The sequence below is a fragment of the Athene cunicularia genome, assembly GCF_003259725.1.
Source record: "Athene cunicularia isolate RWA chromosome 1 unlocalized genomic scaffold, athCun1 chr1_part2, whole genome shotgun sequence".
Lineage (NCBI taxonomy): Eukaryota > Metazoa > Chordata > Aves > Strigiformes > Strigidae > Athene > Athene cunicularia.
In genome coordinates, this window is record NW_020799092.1 from 5,319,501 (window position 1) to 5,337,575 (window position 18,075).

Sequence of the window (18,075 nt, forward strand, 5' to 3'; positions counted from 1 at the left end):
GCCCGGGGTGTTGGCGGGCCTTCCTCGGCCGGCGGCGCCGCCATCGCGCCTCCCTCTCTCCAAGATGGCGGCGCCGTTGGCGGTAAATTCGGGTAAGAAGGACCTGAGCGCGGGGCCGCGGTTCTTCCTTCTCTTCCCCGGCGATGCCGCTTCCCGTCTTCCCCGCTGCCCGCCGGCTGGTCGCGGGGTGCCGGCCTTTCGCCCCTCAAAGCTCGCGGAGCCGGGGGCGGCGGCCCTGGGAAGGCCGGGCGTGAGGAGGCGGCGCGGCTCGGGTGGGCAGGGTTGCGGGGCGCCAGGTCGTGGGGGCCGTGGTGATGCTGGCAGGCGGCGAGGAGAGCGGTCTCCTCCCGTGCGGCGGTACCCGGGGCGCTCAGGCAGAGATGATGGGGCTCGGCGCTCAGACCTGCCGCCCTGCGTGGCGGGTCCTGGCCAAGGGTGCGTGAAGCTGGTGACATGAGAGAGCAAAGGCCACCTTGACTCGGGAGGACTGTGGTAACTCGGTCCATGTGTGATTAAATATCGCCTCTGTATTGTATTCACCTTTTAATGCCGTGTGTAATATGAAAAAAAAAATGCACTGAATTTTGCTCAGTGCTACCCAAAAAGTCTGAAACTGTTGAGCTGGTTTCTCTTGCTTTGGAGTGTTGCTAAGGATTAAGAGCAGCGAGATCATCCATGGTCCTTTCAGAGCCTCTCACAAAGAACATGTTTTGGGTTAGAAGCAGCACTTACGTAGTATAATTGGGGAATAAGTTTCATACAAAAAGAAAAGAATGGTTAATTGGAAAATAACTTCAGTGATCATCTGGTCTTGCCTCTCTACTCCTCCTGCCCCCAATCTGAGCCATTTCAATTCAGAGGCTCAAGGCCTTATCCAAGCTAGTTTTGAATACTTGTAAGGATGAGTAACATCCCAGAGGCGTTTCTGTTCCAAAATGTGACCCCCATCAGAGTAATATTTTTTTTTTGTCCTGCTTACCTCCTGGGGAACCTCTGTCTCAATTTTCTTTATATACTGCCATTCAGTAGTTGAAGACAACAAAGCTCCCAGCGCTCTTTAGCCTTCTCTTCTCAAGACTAAACAAGGTCAATTCTTTCAGCCTCTGATTCATCCTGTTCTATGGTCCCCCATTTCAGTGTCTTGGTCTGGGAAGCCTAAACCTGGACACACTACTGGAGTGAAGGACACAAATCACTTCCCTACACCTGCTGACTGCAAGTCTGTTAATACAGCCTGGTGCATAGAGGCTGCCTTTGCTGTGAGGGTGTGCTGCTGACTAAGTATTCAGTTGCCCATCTACCAGAACACTTGGGTGTTTTTCTGTAAAACTGCTTTCTAGCAGTTTAGTCCTCAGCCTGTACTGTTGGCGTGGAATTATTCTGGCTCAGGTGCAGGATGTTGCATTTGCTGTTATTGAGCTTCATTAATTTAATACAGGGAGAATGGAGATGCTGTGACTGTAATATGGGCATGGTCTGTAATGAAGGTGAGAAGATGCTTTGATCTAACTGAATGAACTCCATCCCTGCCCCCTCATAGAAGAGCAGTAGTAAAGCAAAGACCCTTCATTTGGGAGTGGAGGAAGGGTGATTATTCCTACCATTCACCGTATCTGAAATCATAGATTCCGAGAATGGTTTTGGTTGGAAGAGACCTTAAAGATCATTTAGTTCCAACCCCACTGCCATGGGCAGGGACACCTTCCATAGACCAGTTGCTCGAAGCCCCATCCAACCTGGCCTTGAACACTTTCCAGGGAGGGGGCATCCACAACTTCTCTGGGCAACTTGTTCCAGTGTCTCACCACCCACACAGTGAAGAATTTCTTCCTTATATCTAACCTAAATCTACCTTCCTTCAGTTCAAAGGTATTACCTCTTGTTCTGTCACTACATGCCCTTTTAAATAGTCCCTTTCCAGCTTTCTTGTAGGTCCCTTTAGGTACTGGAAGGCTGCTGTAAATGTGACTTTGTTAAAGTGAAAACGGGAGTAGTTCAAAGGAGAGTACACTTTATTGTATAAATTACATGACAAGAGATTCTGTAGCCTTATAATTAAAAAAAATAGGAGAAGGAGTTTTGCACATAAAGATGAGATAAAAATTAAAGCAGATGTGGCAGAAGAACTAATGATGGTTTTGTCTTAAGCTATAGTATGTTTGTGGGGACATAGTGTGCTTAAGTGTATAGCCTTGGCAAAAAGTTCAGGCATAAGCAGCTACTGCTGTTGTTGCCAAAAGAAGCAACCCATGCTGTCTTTCCTTGGTGGGATGGTCAGCCTTTCTAAAACTATAATAATAATAATAGAAACAACATAAGTGGGGAAGAGTCAGCACAGTCACTGAAGTCTAACCTTTTTTCTATCCTTGTTGCTTATTCATTTCTCTGCAGGGCTTCATCTTTGTGCTAGAATAACTTGTGCCATCACACAGCACAATGGGTTGTGGATGTGATCCTGCTGAAAATAAACTCTTTTTTTTTTTTCTAATTTTCAGTTAGAAAAGTTAGAGTCTTAATTTGTTTGAATGCCTTACAGTACATGTATTTGGGCTGGTGCAAAGCAATTATGTTGTAGGGACAAGAGCAAACAAATGGGCCTGGGAAATAGTTGAACAGCTTTTGGCAGGCACTGCAGATTGCTGCTGGTATTTATTGGACTTGGTAATTTAATAAGAGTGAAAAGACTGTTTCAAGTGGAAGTAAATCTCTGAACTCTGAAGTTATGTGGGATAGCCAGTTACAGTCTGGAGTGTGAAATTATTGGTCCAGTAGTAACTATTGTTAGTGAATCTGCCTAGGCAGAGGTAACATTGCATGATTAAAACACTCTGATGCTTAGAAAGGACAAAGGATTTATCCTGTTGTATAGGCTGTCCTCAGACACAGCTCTACTAGCACTGCTAATTGCATCCTAAATGATGACAGTTTTTGTCAGTGCCAAGTTTGGGGTGAGAGGTTTTTTTGTTTTTGGTTTTTTTTTTTCTTGTTTTGTGTGGTTTATTCCTTCACAACAGAATAAAACTGACAAAATTTTACTTGGTTTGCTGCTTCCAATACACCTTCGGTAGTGGTAAAACTGACTGAAACCAGTGGTCTCACTCTGACACCTGCTTGTCTCTATGCTCACTTGCTACACTTTGACTTGGCTTATGCTGTCCTGTTCAGGGCATTCGTGTAGCATTTTGCATTACTTCGAGGTGGTGTCTTGATTATATGAAAAAGGGGGGCATCTTCACATCAGAGTAGCTGCCTCTTCCTTGCTGTCTTACTATAAGCAGCCTGGTCAAGACTGGACTGATGCACCTAGTCAGGTTTACTGTAAGGTTTAAAGCTGGTCAGAACAAGCTATGTGAAGGTAAGATTTTGCCTCCATACTTGATTTTTATACCACTGTGTTAACTTGTACATTAAAAAGAAGGAAAAAAATGTTAAGCCAGTTTTAGGTGAAGTTATAGTATTTTTTGTACATAGGCTACTCTTCAAGGCATAGATATATCTTTATCTTTTCTCCAGAAACAAAGCCACTTTCAGAGGTCTCTGCTCTTCACTACCCACTTGTTCTTCCCCTCTGTGCTTCAGGCATTGCAGTTTCAGTTGTTATTATGATTAGCAGGGCCATTTTGTAACCTGTGTCAATGAGATACTCTGATTTTTTAAAACAAGATTAGAAGAACTCTGGAAAATGTTGCTGCTTCCCCCCCTTAATTTGGATCATTTGACTAACATGATTTATAGTGCAGTCCATCAGAGTTAATGAAGCAGGCATGTGTAAGGTTGGGAACAAGTGGTCTGAATGAAGGCAGGCAGCAACCTCTTAAAGTGCTCTTAAATTAGCTTTTGCACTAGGGGAATTGTAGCATGTAAGTCTTAAAATGTTGACTTTTTAAAATTAGGATGTTAATACTAAGTGGTAAGAGTAATTTTACATCTGTAAGGTTTTCAGTTTAGATGGTTCTGGCTGAAGTCTGAAGACTAGTTTGGTATCTTGCTCTCATGAGACCTGATGATAAGGAAACTTCCTAGTGCAGTCTTTGTGCTACAGGCTTCAGGTTCTGAGTGATACAGCTTCAAGCAAGGAGGAGATCATTCAGCTGTAGTACTAAATTCAGGTGTGAAGTATGCGAAGGAAACTTTTCTTCACTGTTGAGGAAGAAGAGAGATTGTATTTCTAGAGTAGGATCAGACTTCTCTTTAATATATTTATGCTTGCTAGCTTCCAGAAATAATTTGGTCTCATCTAAACATAGTCAGGTAACTATTTGTATTGATCTGACTATTTCTAGTAAAGGAAATTCATGTCTTTATGAAGCTCTTGTAGAGAATGTTAGCAGCAAATGTGTCTTTAGAGATCAAAAGCACTTGTATTTTTTTTAATTCAAATGAGAAAGATGAGTAAAAGTGAAAGTAGCCTTAGGCTTATGATTTTTGTTTCTTATATAATATTGTCTTTAATCTTACATTTTTAGTTTCTCGTTTATTTTATTCTAGACGGACTGATGCAGTAATATGACAAAGTCTTATAGCACTGCTGTTCATTTTCAGTCCGCCGTATATTAAGTATTTATTTATTTTGGATTTTTCTGTCAAAAATGGGAAGCAGGAAGCCTGCCTTGTTGAGTTACATTCAGATTCAAGGTCTGCTGTCCAGTTCTTAGTTATTCTTTAATCTTACCAAAGTCGATGGAATATCTTAGGCATGTAAGGTTGAAAGATTACAGAGCCTGTATCAAATATCTTTATAAGATGACTTTCAACTGCAGAATTTAGCAGCATATATAGTATTTTTTGCTTTTCTAGCTCCCTAATTACACTTAGGTTTTATATTAGACTGTTGTTTTTCTGTGCTTTAAGAAAGGAAAATATGCTTTGCTTGATGGGCAGAACAGTTTATACTGTCAAGCTGAGACTAACAGTAAGTTAAAACGTCTTATTGAAAATAATGTATAAATAATTTGTTTTCTTTCTTTCCATTACAAATACATTGTTTTATTTCTTCTTTTAGCTGCCAGCTTGTGGGGTCCATATAAGGACATATGGCAGACTGTAATGAATGCAATTTGGAAAAGGCAACCTGAAGCTATTCATCGCCTTGACCAGGTTTTAAAGAAACACAAATCAGACTTCATTTCTCTCTTCAGAAATCCGGTACTAGACTAATGCTCTCTTGTGGAATTAGTTGAATTGGTGATTTACTGTCTTGTATTGTTGTACTATGTACCATTTAGGCCATGACCATTCTTTTATGTTTTACAGTACATAATAGTTAGAGCAGTCTTGTTATGCTGTAAGAATATAAGTAGTTTGAATAATACATATTATTTTTGTCTTGTACAGGATAATTTTTTCTATAACATTTTTTTCTCCCCTTATTTGAATGCTATTTTGAAAGGAATAATAAAAGTATCTTATGATCCATCAGTCAAGTATTAGCTTTTTCTCACTGCTCTTGTGTGCCTGAAATAAAGCACAAAACTATTTTGTCTGATTTGGGTCCATGCTCATGGATCAGTAAGGTTAATGAATGCAGAACAGGTGAACATGAATTTACAAAATATAGAATGTGTCTTGTTATGGATGTGACATGATGTGGAAAAACTTACTCTTTCTTGGCTGATGGATCACAACTAGAAATGTCTTCTTTCTGTGGTGTTACTTCTGCAATAGTATATGGCTTTTTAAAGTGATAGGTCAGAAAATTTAAGAGTCAGCTTGTGTTTCATTGGTATATTTTAGTATCTGAGTTTCATAGAAGAAAGGACGACGTAGAAAATAATACTTTGGAGTAATGCAGCAGTTCTGATCAACAACCCGGATGTTTTTCATTGAGCTGATACTAATTTCTGTTGAGAATTGTATCAAAATTTACTTTCAGTTTCCATTATTCTGAGTAAACTGAGTATCAATACACATTGTACAAGATAATTTTTGGTGTGTTCCCACAAAGAGAGACCACTGATATGCAGGTGTGAAGCATTTTTAGGATGCCTTTACTATCTCGGTGTTTAAAAACATTGCCACCTAACCTGTCCGAACTGTATTTGTGAGGAAGGATTAATGTGTAAAGCTTTGTTCAGTATTTGATCTTGCCGTTTTTAATAACTTCCGATCCTTGTTTCTCTTGCAGCCAAAGAACGTTCAGCAACATGAGAAAATTCAAAAAGCAAGTACAGAAGGGGTTGCTATCCAGGGTCAGCAGGGAACTAGGCTTTTGCCAGAGCAACTCATCAGAGAAGCCTTTATCCTCAGTGATCTCTTTGATATTGGAGAGTTGGCAGCTGTTGAGCTCCTTCTAGCTGGTGAGAAGGGAAAATATTTAAGAGCTGGAGAAATAGAACTTAAATAGGGCCTTCTTACTTAAGTGTATGCTTAACATGAATGCATGATTCAGTCAAGGCCTTAGCTTCCTAACATAGAATGTTCTTAAAAAGAAATCTGCTGTCACTGTCATGTAATATAACAGTGTTCTGAACCTTCATATTTTATGCAACTATTGCAAAAGGGGGAATAATTTGAGTGTTCTTTATGATTTACTTTATCACTGAATTTAAAAAAAGTTTTAAAATAATTGATTGAGAGTTTTTCCATAAAGCAGTGGAACAGATATTGTTTCTTCAAATTACATATTAGTTATACATTGATAGGTGACTCTATTTGGATCATAATCTAATAACTGATTAATAAGAGAAGTATTCTGGAAGGTGACACATGCTTTGCATGTAGAAAATTGATTTCAGAGTTATTAAAAGATAATTTTTAGTTGTCATTACTAGGTACTGTTCATTAACTTTTTAAAAATTTGTTAAAGTAGCTTGTGAATTTGTCACCTTTGGAAAGACATTTTCAAGTCAACCTTGTTTTCTGTTTTGAACTTGAATTTTTCGATCTCAATTCAGACAAAATTTGATTTTGAATAAAAAAAGATAGTGTGCTGATAATTAGCTGGATTTGATTAAGATGGGTTGATACCAGTTGCAAATACCATTTGTACTAGGATATTTATGGACTTGCACTTCTGTTTCTTTTAAATTCTTGGATTTTTTTAATAGTTGAATATAAATTTTAATAATAGCACCCGAAATAACTGTGATTTCTGTTAAGTGCCTGAAACAAATCAAAGTGATAATGGATAACTATGATTGCTTTCAGTGCTACACTTGTATTTCAATTAGAAATACAAAGATATAGAGCTGTTATCAAAGTGCTCATGTTCGATTTTCTGTGACTATTCTGTGTGTTTTCAATAGGAGAACACCAGCAACCTCATTTTCCTGGCCTTACAAGAGGTCTAGTGGCTGTTCTGTTGTACTGGGATGGAAAAAGATGCATTGCCAATTCACTACGAACCCTTATCCAGTCACGCCAAGGCAAGACGTGGACATTGGAACTCAGGTCTATATTAGGATGATGAGCTGATGAGCTTTTAGCTTTGAGTGCTTTTAGACTAATTAGTCTGAAGGGAATATATTCTCAAATATGTTTGTTTCTCATAACCTGATGCATCTGCCTTCATGTTCATTTCTTAAGTATAATATTTTTTTCTTACACATATTTTTACTGGGTTATAAGGATATCCATTTTACTTTTAGTTCTTTCATGCTACTTCACCTTCTGGCAGTGTTTTGCTTCAGACAGCCTCCCAGTCAGTGTTGCTCTAACTAGTGATAATTACTCAGTATTTCAGAGACTGAATTTTTGCCCATGCTGTGTTCTTAATTTCTATGTCCTGCAAAACAGAATTGTGCTCCTGCCTTTACATAAAATGGATGCACAACCTACTGGCAAATATAATATTGTTAACTTTTTTGACTTTAAAAAGAAAACAGGACGCACTGTTTACTTCCAAAGCACAGTGATTGCTTGACTAGAGAATGATTAAAAGATGTGTTCTAGTGTAAATGTAAATTCTGAAACATAAAGTAAATGATTACTTCAGAACTAGGTCCACATTTCAGTAGGGTGTACATAATTAGACAGATGCATTTACTATTAAGAAAGAGGCTGTGACCTTGTGAGTTATGCACATCTTGCATATAGTACTTTTTCCTTTTGACAGAAATTTTAACTAGCTGATCAGTGGTATAGTCTTACATTCCGTATTCTTGAACCTACAGTTACTGAAAGACTTTGTATCCATTCCTCATAATGTTTCCAGATGGCAGGACTTACTGATGTACATTTTGTTACTTTATGTATAGAATGTAGCTGAACATTTTCTGTCAGCAGACACAGTTGATGGGATTCAATATTTTAGACTTCCTCTGTGACTGAGAATGGTTAGTATGATTGTTAAATTTATATTCTTTCCATTATAGTCAAGAGTTAATGTCCATGACAACACGCTTCACAGATGACCTAATGGAGCAGGGTTTGACTCAAAAGATCCTCACTCTTGTGTCTCACATTGATTTGAAGAATGAATTTGATAAACTCCAGCGAGAGCGAGGGTTGGGTAGTGAGAAACATCGCAAAGAGGTAAATATTCACTGGGTATGAATATTCTGAATTACTGCACAGAGTAGAATACAGTTAGACAGCAAAGAGATATGGAAGGATTTTTCTTTTTAAATTTCTAGTCTTTGTTCTCTATCTTTGCAAGCTGTTACTGTCTGAGGGATCATTTTAACTACTCCAAAGCCTGTACTATACCAATCTGGGATCCAGATGACTTCCTGCATTTCTGGTTTACTTTTGCTCCCTGATGCTAGGGTATACATTATTTTTAGTGAAGAAGTCTAATCAAGGGCTGTAAAAGAGTAAGCCTAATATTTGCACCATGTGTAAATTTCCTTTGTTTCCAATTTTATTCTAAAGACTATATTAAGTCATCTGCTCTCAGCACTACCATTATCAGCACCATTGGAATAAAAATAGCAAACTATAATTCACAAATTATTAAAACAGATTGAAACCAAGTCTAGTCAGGCAAATAATGCTCTTTTTAATATGAGTATTCTGTGTAGATTCATGTCTCCTGACCTTGACAAAGATGATGGTTTGCGTATAATGATATTGTAGGGTATCTAGTCACACCTCGTATGAAATACCTGGGAATATGAATGCATTTAACAAGCAGAAATGTGCCTTTAATATTGTGTTAATACGAACAGAAGCATTTCTCAGTGATGAGTGAGAATTGATTGAAAACGAGTTCTCATTTTTGTAATCCATAAATTTGAGACTGATTTAACTGCAAAATAAGTTTCTAGTATGAAGATTTTAAACTGTTTAAATTTCTGAGCTTCTTTGTCATGGGTCATCTGTCTAAAATTATTCTGTGTAACAATCAGTCAGGTTTTTTTTCTACCAAATAAAGAACTAGTTTTACATTTTTGCTATTAATCTAGAAACTATGCAAAGAGGATCCTTCTGATTTACTTTAAATTACCTCCATTTACCTCAGTTTTACTTTAAACTTAACACTTAATGTTAGAAATTTTTTTCTTTATTTTAGGTGGCCTACAGTATTTATCTCTGTGTTCATTACAGCTATAATTCTACTGGAGTCTGCACAAATCTCTTGCTGGTTTAAATGTTAAAGTTTTTCTCTTTATTACCCTGCATGTGATTTTACTGGAGGTGGAATGCCTATAGCTCTTTATTTTTTTATTTAACCAGGTACAATGGATATAAGTCAAGAATATTATTAGAAGCTCATAATTTAGCTAAATAAAATACAGTTTTAGAAGAACTGTATTATTGGCTTTTTAATTTTTAACATTTTTGTGGGTTTGTTTTTTGGGTTTTTGGGGGGGGTTCAACTTTAACTCCTTCAAGTTTTATGAGAACAGTAAAAACTCAGCTTGAGTGGAGGGATGAAGTTAAAAGTGAAATAAATGTTCTTGTTTAAAAACATAATTTTTGGTGTAACTCTTAGAAAAAAGACAACCTTTTTGTTTTTTAAACAGCGAATGTACATATTTTCCATGCAATGATAAAATTTTTGCCAAATAAAAAGAAAAAAATATTTTTAGTATGAAAATGCTTGGTAGTCTTTTACGTTGGGCATATTTGCTTCATATGTAATAGGGGATTAGATTTCAATCATGTTCTAAAGTTGATATAAATATTTTGTCTGGGGGAAGAAAGTTCTAATTTTAAATGTCTATCATGTTTCTCAATGTCTTAAAAATTAGGTATTTTTATAGTCAGTTGAGGGAATCACTTTTGGAGAAGAGGAAGACTATGACTTTATCTGGATATAACTACTAGTGCAGTTGTGTATTAGAGACAGGAAATACGACTTTTTTTTTGTGATATGTTTACAGCTATAAAAGTTCTATTGTAGATTCATGTCTGCTGACCTTGACAGAGATACTGTTTTGCATATAGTGATATTGCAGGATATCTAGTCACACCTTGTATGAAATACCTGGGAACATGAATGCATTTAACAAGCAGAAATGTGCCTTTTGTTGTTTAGCAATTAAGAACCCCAACATTTTCTGTAGCTGCTGTCTTCAGAGTAATTTTTGAATTAACGTAGTCATACTGATTGACTGAGAAGGACAAATTGAACATATTGCCGGAATATTTATGTTAACTGGTTTTTGTTTGGCTTTATTTTTAAAGGTTTCTGACCTCATTAAAGAATGTCGGCAGTCCTTGGCTGAAAGTCTGTTTGTTTGGACCTGCCAGTCACCACTGAGTAAGGATGACACACTAATCCTCATAAGTTACTTGGAGAAGGTAACAGCGAAAACTGGTAGCTCGTTGGATGGTGTGAACTTGTCTCTTCTCATGGCTCTCCTTTACTGCTTTGATGTCAGCTTTCTGGAACAAGGCACAGAGGATCGTGAAGGTAGTGCTGGCAGATTTCCCAAAGAGGATATGTTGTGCAGATGGATAATTGTTATTTAACCAATTTTGTTACTGATCAGTAACAAATTGGTAGGATTTTGCGTGTTTGATTTTACATTCGTTTACTAGGTGTTGTGTTTGGGTTTTTTTGTTCTTTAAGATTTGATGCACCGGCTCCCTCTGCTAGCAGAAAGACAATATATAGCAACAATACACACCCGTCTTCAGGAGTCTCAGCCTTGGAAATCGCCAGGCCTGCAAGCTACTGTTAGATTAGCCTGGGCGCTGACATTACGAGGAATATCTCAATTGTCCGATGTGACAGGTAAACTACCCTAAAGTGCAGTTGCTGCATATTAGTATTCAGAGCTTGAAAGTGGTGTAAGTCAAAGTATTTGTTATCTTTGAAAGTGTTAGTATTTACCTTTATGATAAAATTGTCACACCTTTTAAAGCTTTCTCAGTGTTTGAACTTGATAGCTGAGTATTGAATTGCTCTGAAATGTACACAGATTTAGAAATAACTAGCTATTAGACAATAATATTGATCAGTGTCTCATTGAAGGGAAAGAGATTTTAATGTACTAAAAAATGTGAAAGATTGCATTTTAGCAGCTTCAGTATCATCTGAAAACTTAAATTAAGAACAGATTGATGCTTATGACTTTTTACATCTGTAAATTTTAAACCTCAGTATCTTGAGAGGACAAATCTATTTTATTTTTTTTTTCTGTACTTTACAAGCTTTTCAGACTCCCTACTAGAACAGAATTGAGTCTACTCCAGAATATCTATTACAGAAAATGTAAATATTATAATTAATGTTTAATTAAGGTTGGTTTGTGATTCTTGGTTCACAGCCTTAGATTTGATTTGGTAAATGGATTATGCACTTTAATACTTACTAATGAAGAAATCTGAGATCATCACCTGACCTTGACTCATCTTTTACAGTCCAGTGTTTTCCTGTATGATAGAAAAACCGTAATTGATAGAAGCACATCAATTTATGTGTCAGCCGTGTGTCTGAAACATGCTTTGTTTGGTAACAGATAATTGTAATTTAGTTTTTTCCCTTCTTGTAATTTTTGTTGCCCAGCTCTTGCAGAATTCACTGAGGCAGATGAAGCAATGGCAGAGCTAGCAATTGCTGATAACGTCTTCCAGTTCCTGACTGAATCTGTTGTGGGGTCTGAAAATTTCTACCAGGAGGAATTTTACATTCGCAAAATTCATAACCTTGTCACAGACTTCCTTGCACTCATGCCAATGAAAGTAAGTGGGGTGTTTTTTTGTGTGAATAGCTGTTCTTGAGAAATGTGGCTATCTCTTCTATATTTCTAATGTTAGGACAGGTAGCATAGAGATTCAGATATGACTCTCAGCCTGAGGTGCTGCAGTTCAGAAAACTTGTTACCTTTATGGAACCCATATGGTTTGGGGTTTGTTTTCCACACAGAACTGCAACATGATTTTTTTAAAACACTTCAGTGTGGTGAGATTTGCAAAGCAAGCTTTTGTGGTGGTAGTGGGTTTGTTTTGTTTTACGTGATTAAAATTTAAATGAATGCTGAAATTGACGGAAATGTATATGGGTATGGGTTTTGTTGTTGTTTTTTCTTTTGATACAGGCAGTAATGTAACCTAAATTAACTTACAGTGTTTATCTCTCATTTTTAATTCTTTTGCTAATGATCTTCTTCCATGTTTAAGGGGAGGGATTCTGCTTTTTTCAGTAGAGTCAATTGTTGGGAAAATGAGCAGCTGTTTTCATTAGAACAGCAGAAATGCTGCAAAAAAAAGTTTGAAGCAGTTACAACAGTTTCATTTGTGCAAGACCTTTGTATCTAGAAATGGAAAATTAAAATTCTATGAAAATGCTTTTATTTAATTGATGGAGGCTTTGTTTTGTGACTTTTATTATATTGAGCTGTAGTTGGAGTTGCCAAATAATTACTTTTTAAAATGTGCAAAACCAGATTTAAAAATATTTTGTTCATTGTAGCCTAGCAGATTGAGAACAATATTGGCAGGAAAAAAAAAATTTGAGCCTTAAGAATCTTTGAGGTCATATATGAACATTTAGGCAGCTTTTAGGTTTAATCATAATTTATTTATAATCTGTTGGTGAGGTGTGGTTTTTTTTCCCTCAAGCTGTCTCTTTAATCCATAGAATATCCATAGAACAAGTATAATGTCAGTTCAAATAAGTTCATGTCGATATTTCTGTTGCAATGGCTGCCTGCATACAGCACTTACCATGTTGTTAACAGGCTTTGGACATCCTTTGAAGCTGCATGTAATGGTGTTTTCTGTAATACAGACACAGTAGCTGTTAGGAATCTTTTCAATATATGAGGAATACATGAGGTATATTTTATGGAAGTTCCTTAATCAAGTGCAAACAGGTTTGGAACTGGGAACTTTTTTAGGAGACAGTTCTGTGTTGGATGGCATTGCTTTACAAAAGATACAATGTAATTATAACGGTTTTTATGAAAGAGATCTAAGGTAGTTTTTTGAATGAAGGTGGAAGAGCTGGAGCCTGACCCAGGGTGAGGTTGCTGCCATAGTGGATTTAGAACACATGTGACCTTGTCTCCTGTATCCACAGACCTGCCTGAAAATCCAAAGGCTGTTAGTTGGTTTGTTGGTACATCTCCCATCTTCATTGAGTTATACAACTGGAGGCTTTATCTCTGGGAAGAGTATTTCTCTTTCATTTCAGTTTTTTTGCTTTGGTTCAGATCAGCAGTTGATTGTAGCTGATGCCTAAAGATGGAGAGATGTTTTTCATTACAAATAGGATTTTGTAATACAGGATATAAGCAAAAATCTGACTGTTAATTTGTATTCCAGTTTGACAAGAGGCTAGTATTACTTGTTTTAGAGGAAAGACTTTGTTAGCAGGCAATTGGGATATATATAGGCCTACAAGGGTTTTTTTTGTCTTCACTGTTATTATTGGTTGGCTTATGTATACAGCTATTTATACTAAACCTCAAATTTTAGGTAAGGAGGAGTGTCTGCTTTACAGGATTTTGTTTTTAAATATATATATATATAATATGTAACTTCAGTTTCATTTAAATCTGTAAGTCAGCATTTTATTTAACTCTTCTGTATAGTTTTAACACTTATGCTGCTTGCCAGTGATGATCTGGATAAATCTTTCGGGTGGCTGCATTACATTCGGAACTTGATAATTACCTTTAGTACTTTGATAATTCATTATTTCATTCATCAACACTCCATTTTGTCCATGTATTAATTTTGTTAGTATACTAATTTGGCTAGTTTGCTCTCACCCTTTCCACAGTTATTTCTAGTTTTTAACTACTTTTTCTTGATGCAACACAATCGTTTTGTTGCTCATTCAATTTTGTAAATTAAGATATACTATAGATCATAAACTGGTCTCTGATGATCACCATGTTTTAATTTTTGTTGTGTTGAATTGATTGTTTGTTTCTGTTTCTTGTTCCTCAATCTCTGCTTAATACTTAACTTTTCCTCTCATGGCTATTTGCTTTCTGTAAACCTCTGGTGGGGTGTTCTGTCAAAGGTGCTTTGACATTAAATGTCAGATGTTTTTTGTTTAGTAATTAGTTTTTTCAACACAAAGAGTTTTAGGATACTGATTAAAGGTTGAGGGTTTTTTAATTGCTGCTGCTGTTCTTCCTCTCCCTTTTCTCTTTTATTCCGTCCCCCCGCCTGAGTTGTGTTTGTGAACTTGTTCTAATGCTTTTAGTTACGACAGACTGGGTCCAGAGTAGTTGCATCAATCCAAAACTTTTCAAAACATAAAGTAGCTGTTGATACCCTTAAATGGTAATATCCTAAACTGGCTAAGAAAGGTACAATCTACAGATATGTTTACAGAAAACATTTTTATAGTGTTTTCTGTTTCTTTTCACTCATTGTGGATAATGTTTGAAGCTTAACCTAGCTTTTAAAGTAAAAAAGTGAAAAGAATCCAGCTTTTTGGGCCAAACCAGAGGATCTGGTAAAATCAATTAGGAAAAACTTCTATGGTGTAAATTCAGGGCTTTTGCTATGAACTGAGGGCCTTGACAGTAAGGAAGTGATTGAATATATCTTTGACAGTAAGCTCTTAGGGGGAAGGGGATTAAAACCAATAAAATTGAATATTCTTGTTATGTATGTGCAAGTTGATTTTCATCATTAGTTTTTAGTAGGCTGTTTAGACAATTGTGTTCTTTCTGTTTTGTTTCATTCTTAGCTAAATATAGACCAGTGTTTTTTTCCACTTCATAAATTGTAGGTGAAACAGCTGAGAAACCGTGCTGATGAAGATGCTCGTATGATCCACATGAGTATTCAGATGGGCAATGATCCACCTATTTCCCTTCGGAGAGATCTGGAGCATTTAATGCTTTTAGTAAGCCCTATTTCCTTTTAAATTACTGTGGCAAAAAGTGATCTTTTCCTTTTTAGATTAGAGATATTGTTTTTCTTAAATATAGATACTTCTTATAATTTCTTACATAAAAGTATAAATTTTCTGCCTTGGCTTCTGATGTTGATTGACTCGTTTAGTAAGTGAATAGTGCATTGTTCATTTATATTTGAAGAGTTCTTGACTGAAGTTATTTTACAAAATATTTAAATACCTGAAATTTAACGTATAATGAGATTATCTTATGTATTAACTTAAGCCATTTTATTTTAACATAATTTAGAAACAGGAATTTTAAGACTACAGGCTATCACTTGCTAAATACAGGGAAATTCTTTGGATTGGAACACCTTTGTGTATCGAGACCTTAATGTTTACACAGTGTTTTTTAAGTCTTCAAATTTATCCCTATTTACTGTGGGTAAAGTATAATTAGGTTTTAGGGGGGTTCCCCCAGCCTTGACAATTATTCAGATAAAGAATTGAAATGTTTAAATAATTTTCATGTCTTAATGTGTCTGTAATGAGGATTTTGGAAGACTGTTTTGTATTTGCTGCTGAATAGGCTAGGCAAGGTGACCCCCATTAAGGCTGCTGAAATTACAATTCCCTAATTTCAGTATAAATTCGACCACAAGTATATGTTTAAAGGAAAGATCTTTCTGTTTATGTTATATTTTTTAATAAAAGAAAAAAATAAAATAGAATTGAAAGAATACTTAAATGTGTTTATGTAAATATTAGTTATTAAGATTACCTAACTGCACTTTCAAAAACCCCCACATCAGAAAACAGATTGCATATTGAACTGTCGCATTTTATATTTTCTGTTCATGAATAAATGAAAAAAACTTTATTTCCCCTTCTTTAGCATGAAAATGTATGTGTGCTGTTTTCAGTATATCAGTCTTTAATATAGACATTACTTGTCTTTTCCAAAGGTAGTCCTTTAGGTTATAGGACATGTAACAGGAGAATTTATAGTAAAATGCTTTCTTAAGTAGTTCTGAGCTATATAGTAAACTTGAATGAAGAACTAAAAACGAAAATTTACTCTGAGAAATGTGTATGTTCAGATAATTGGTAAGATACCTAATCCTGGTACTGATTAACTTGTTTTTAAGTTAAAATACCAAGGTGCACATGGTTATTTAAGGAGAAATGATGCCGTTTTCTTAGCGATGATTTAATCTATAATAATTAGGAAGTTATGGAAGTTTCACTTATGTGTACATTTTTAATTTCTCTGGCTATCATTTGTTCTGATATTGCTATTTAGAAGCTGTCCTTTTCAGAGCGTTTTAAGGAATGGAACACCAGCCATGCTTTGCCTCCCAGATGTGTTTAGCTTATCTAGAAGCAGTACCTACTGTTGAAGTAATTGTCTTTTCTTTATATAGTTGATATTTTTCTAACATCTTCCTTTCTCTAATAGATTGCTGAATTGTATAGGAAAGACCCCTTTAATCTGGAACTTGCCCTTGAATACTGGTGTCCATCAGAGCCTTTGCAGACATCTACCATCATGGGGTCCTACCTTGGAGTAGCTCATCAGCGACCCCCTCAGCGCCAGGTTATCTAGATTTTCTTGAGTAATTACTAGTAACTTGAAAATAAAGTAATAAAAAAGGCACAGGTTTTGGTATGCTTATTACAACTGACCTCTAAGCAGACCTCTTTTATCAGTGCCTTATCTGCATGTGTCCTGCTCTGCATGACATGGGTGTTACTTGCTCTAAAATGAGCTGCTGCCAGCCATTCGTAGTTGTTGGTAAACTTAGTAAGAAAGAGTCCTAACAAACCTCTCTGAAAATTTTATTTAGGTCTGATTTTATTGCAGTTTTTAAATGAATTCTGATAGTGCTCCTGTGTTGTCTGTCTGATGACCTCTATGTGCCTTTTTGGTATAATTGAGAAGTTAAACTCCCTAACTATAAAAAAACTTCATTAACTGGAGTTGATAGTGGTTTTGGGGGTTAAAAATCCATCAGAATATTGTGATTATTTAAAGCCCAAAAGTTACAGCCCATGGGAGACAGAACTGAAAATTAGAATGAGGAAGCAATATAAACAGAAGAATCAGATGTTCCAAAACTCTAGATAACTGGGATGCTGTCAGCCTCTTTAGTACTTCTTGAAGGACTCTGCAGTGTTAGGCAAAACCTAGCACGAGGCATATTGGACACATCCCAGGACCCACCCAGAATACAGGTATCTGGAGTTAGGGCCTGGTGCAATCTGCAAACCCCCTAATATGACCCTGGGAGGAACCACTGTGTGTGTGAGTTACTGTGTAGGGATATGACAGTCGTAGTGAATTCTTCCACAGTATCACATAGCTTGCACTGTGAGATGTGTTAGTAATACTGCTGGGCAGCATTTGTAAGCTCAAGTAAATTTTATCACTAGAAATACAGAATTGGAGAGTTAGTATACTATATGAATTATTTTGTTTTGATTATTTCCTCTTTGAAACATGTTTTTCACCTTCAGGGAAACTGAATAGGCCAGTCTACAAAGGACTTTTGAAAAAAATTCTGATTCTACTCCTACCCTGCCCTGATTACATTAGAATCTGTTTTCTGACTTCAGCTGTGTATTGTTTTCCTAAAATAGTCATCTTTTTTTTTTTAAAAACACTGATCTTTATTTGTTCTAGGTTGTCTTGTCAAAGTTCGTTAGGCAAATGGGAGATCTACTTCCTTCCACTATTTACATCCCATACTTGAAAATGCTGCGGGGACTGGCTAGTGGGCCTCAGTGTGCTCATTACTGCTTTAGTTTGCTAAAAGTCAATGGCAGTAGTCATGGTAAGAAAAGTGACGCTTCAGCTCTTTCTCAACTCTCTTTATAAAAGT

General features: G+C 36.4%; 1 protein-coding gene across 1 annotated transcript in view; it reads left to right on the forward strand.

The window, feature by feature from the left end:
• The first annotated feature begins 6 nt into the window (after positions 1-6).
• Positions 7-18,075, forward strand: part of NUP205 (nucleoporin 205) — a 50,722-nt gene continuing 32,653 nt past the window's right edge. Inside the window, 11 exon segments of the mRNA XM_026868278.1 lie at positions 7-92; positions 5,003-5,145; positions 6,125-6,296; positions 7,245-7,389; positions 8,313-8,472; positions 10,570-10,798; positions 10,958-11,122; positions 11,897-12,072; positions 15,083-15,199; positions 16,653-16,790; positions 17,877-18,027. Of these exon segments, the coding sequence (XP_026724079.1) occupies positions 65-92; positions 5,003-5,145; positions 6,125-6,296; positions 7,245-7,389; positions 8,313-8,472; positions 10,570-10,798; positions 10,958-11,122; positions 11,897-12,072; positions 15,083-15,199; positions 16,653-16,790; positions 17,877-18,027 (1,624 nt within the window). The 5' untranslated portion in view covers positions 7-64.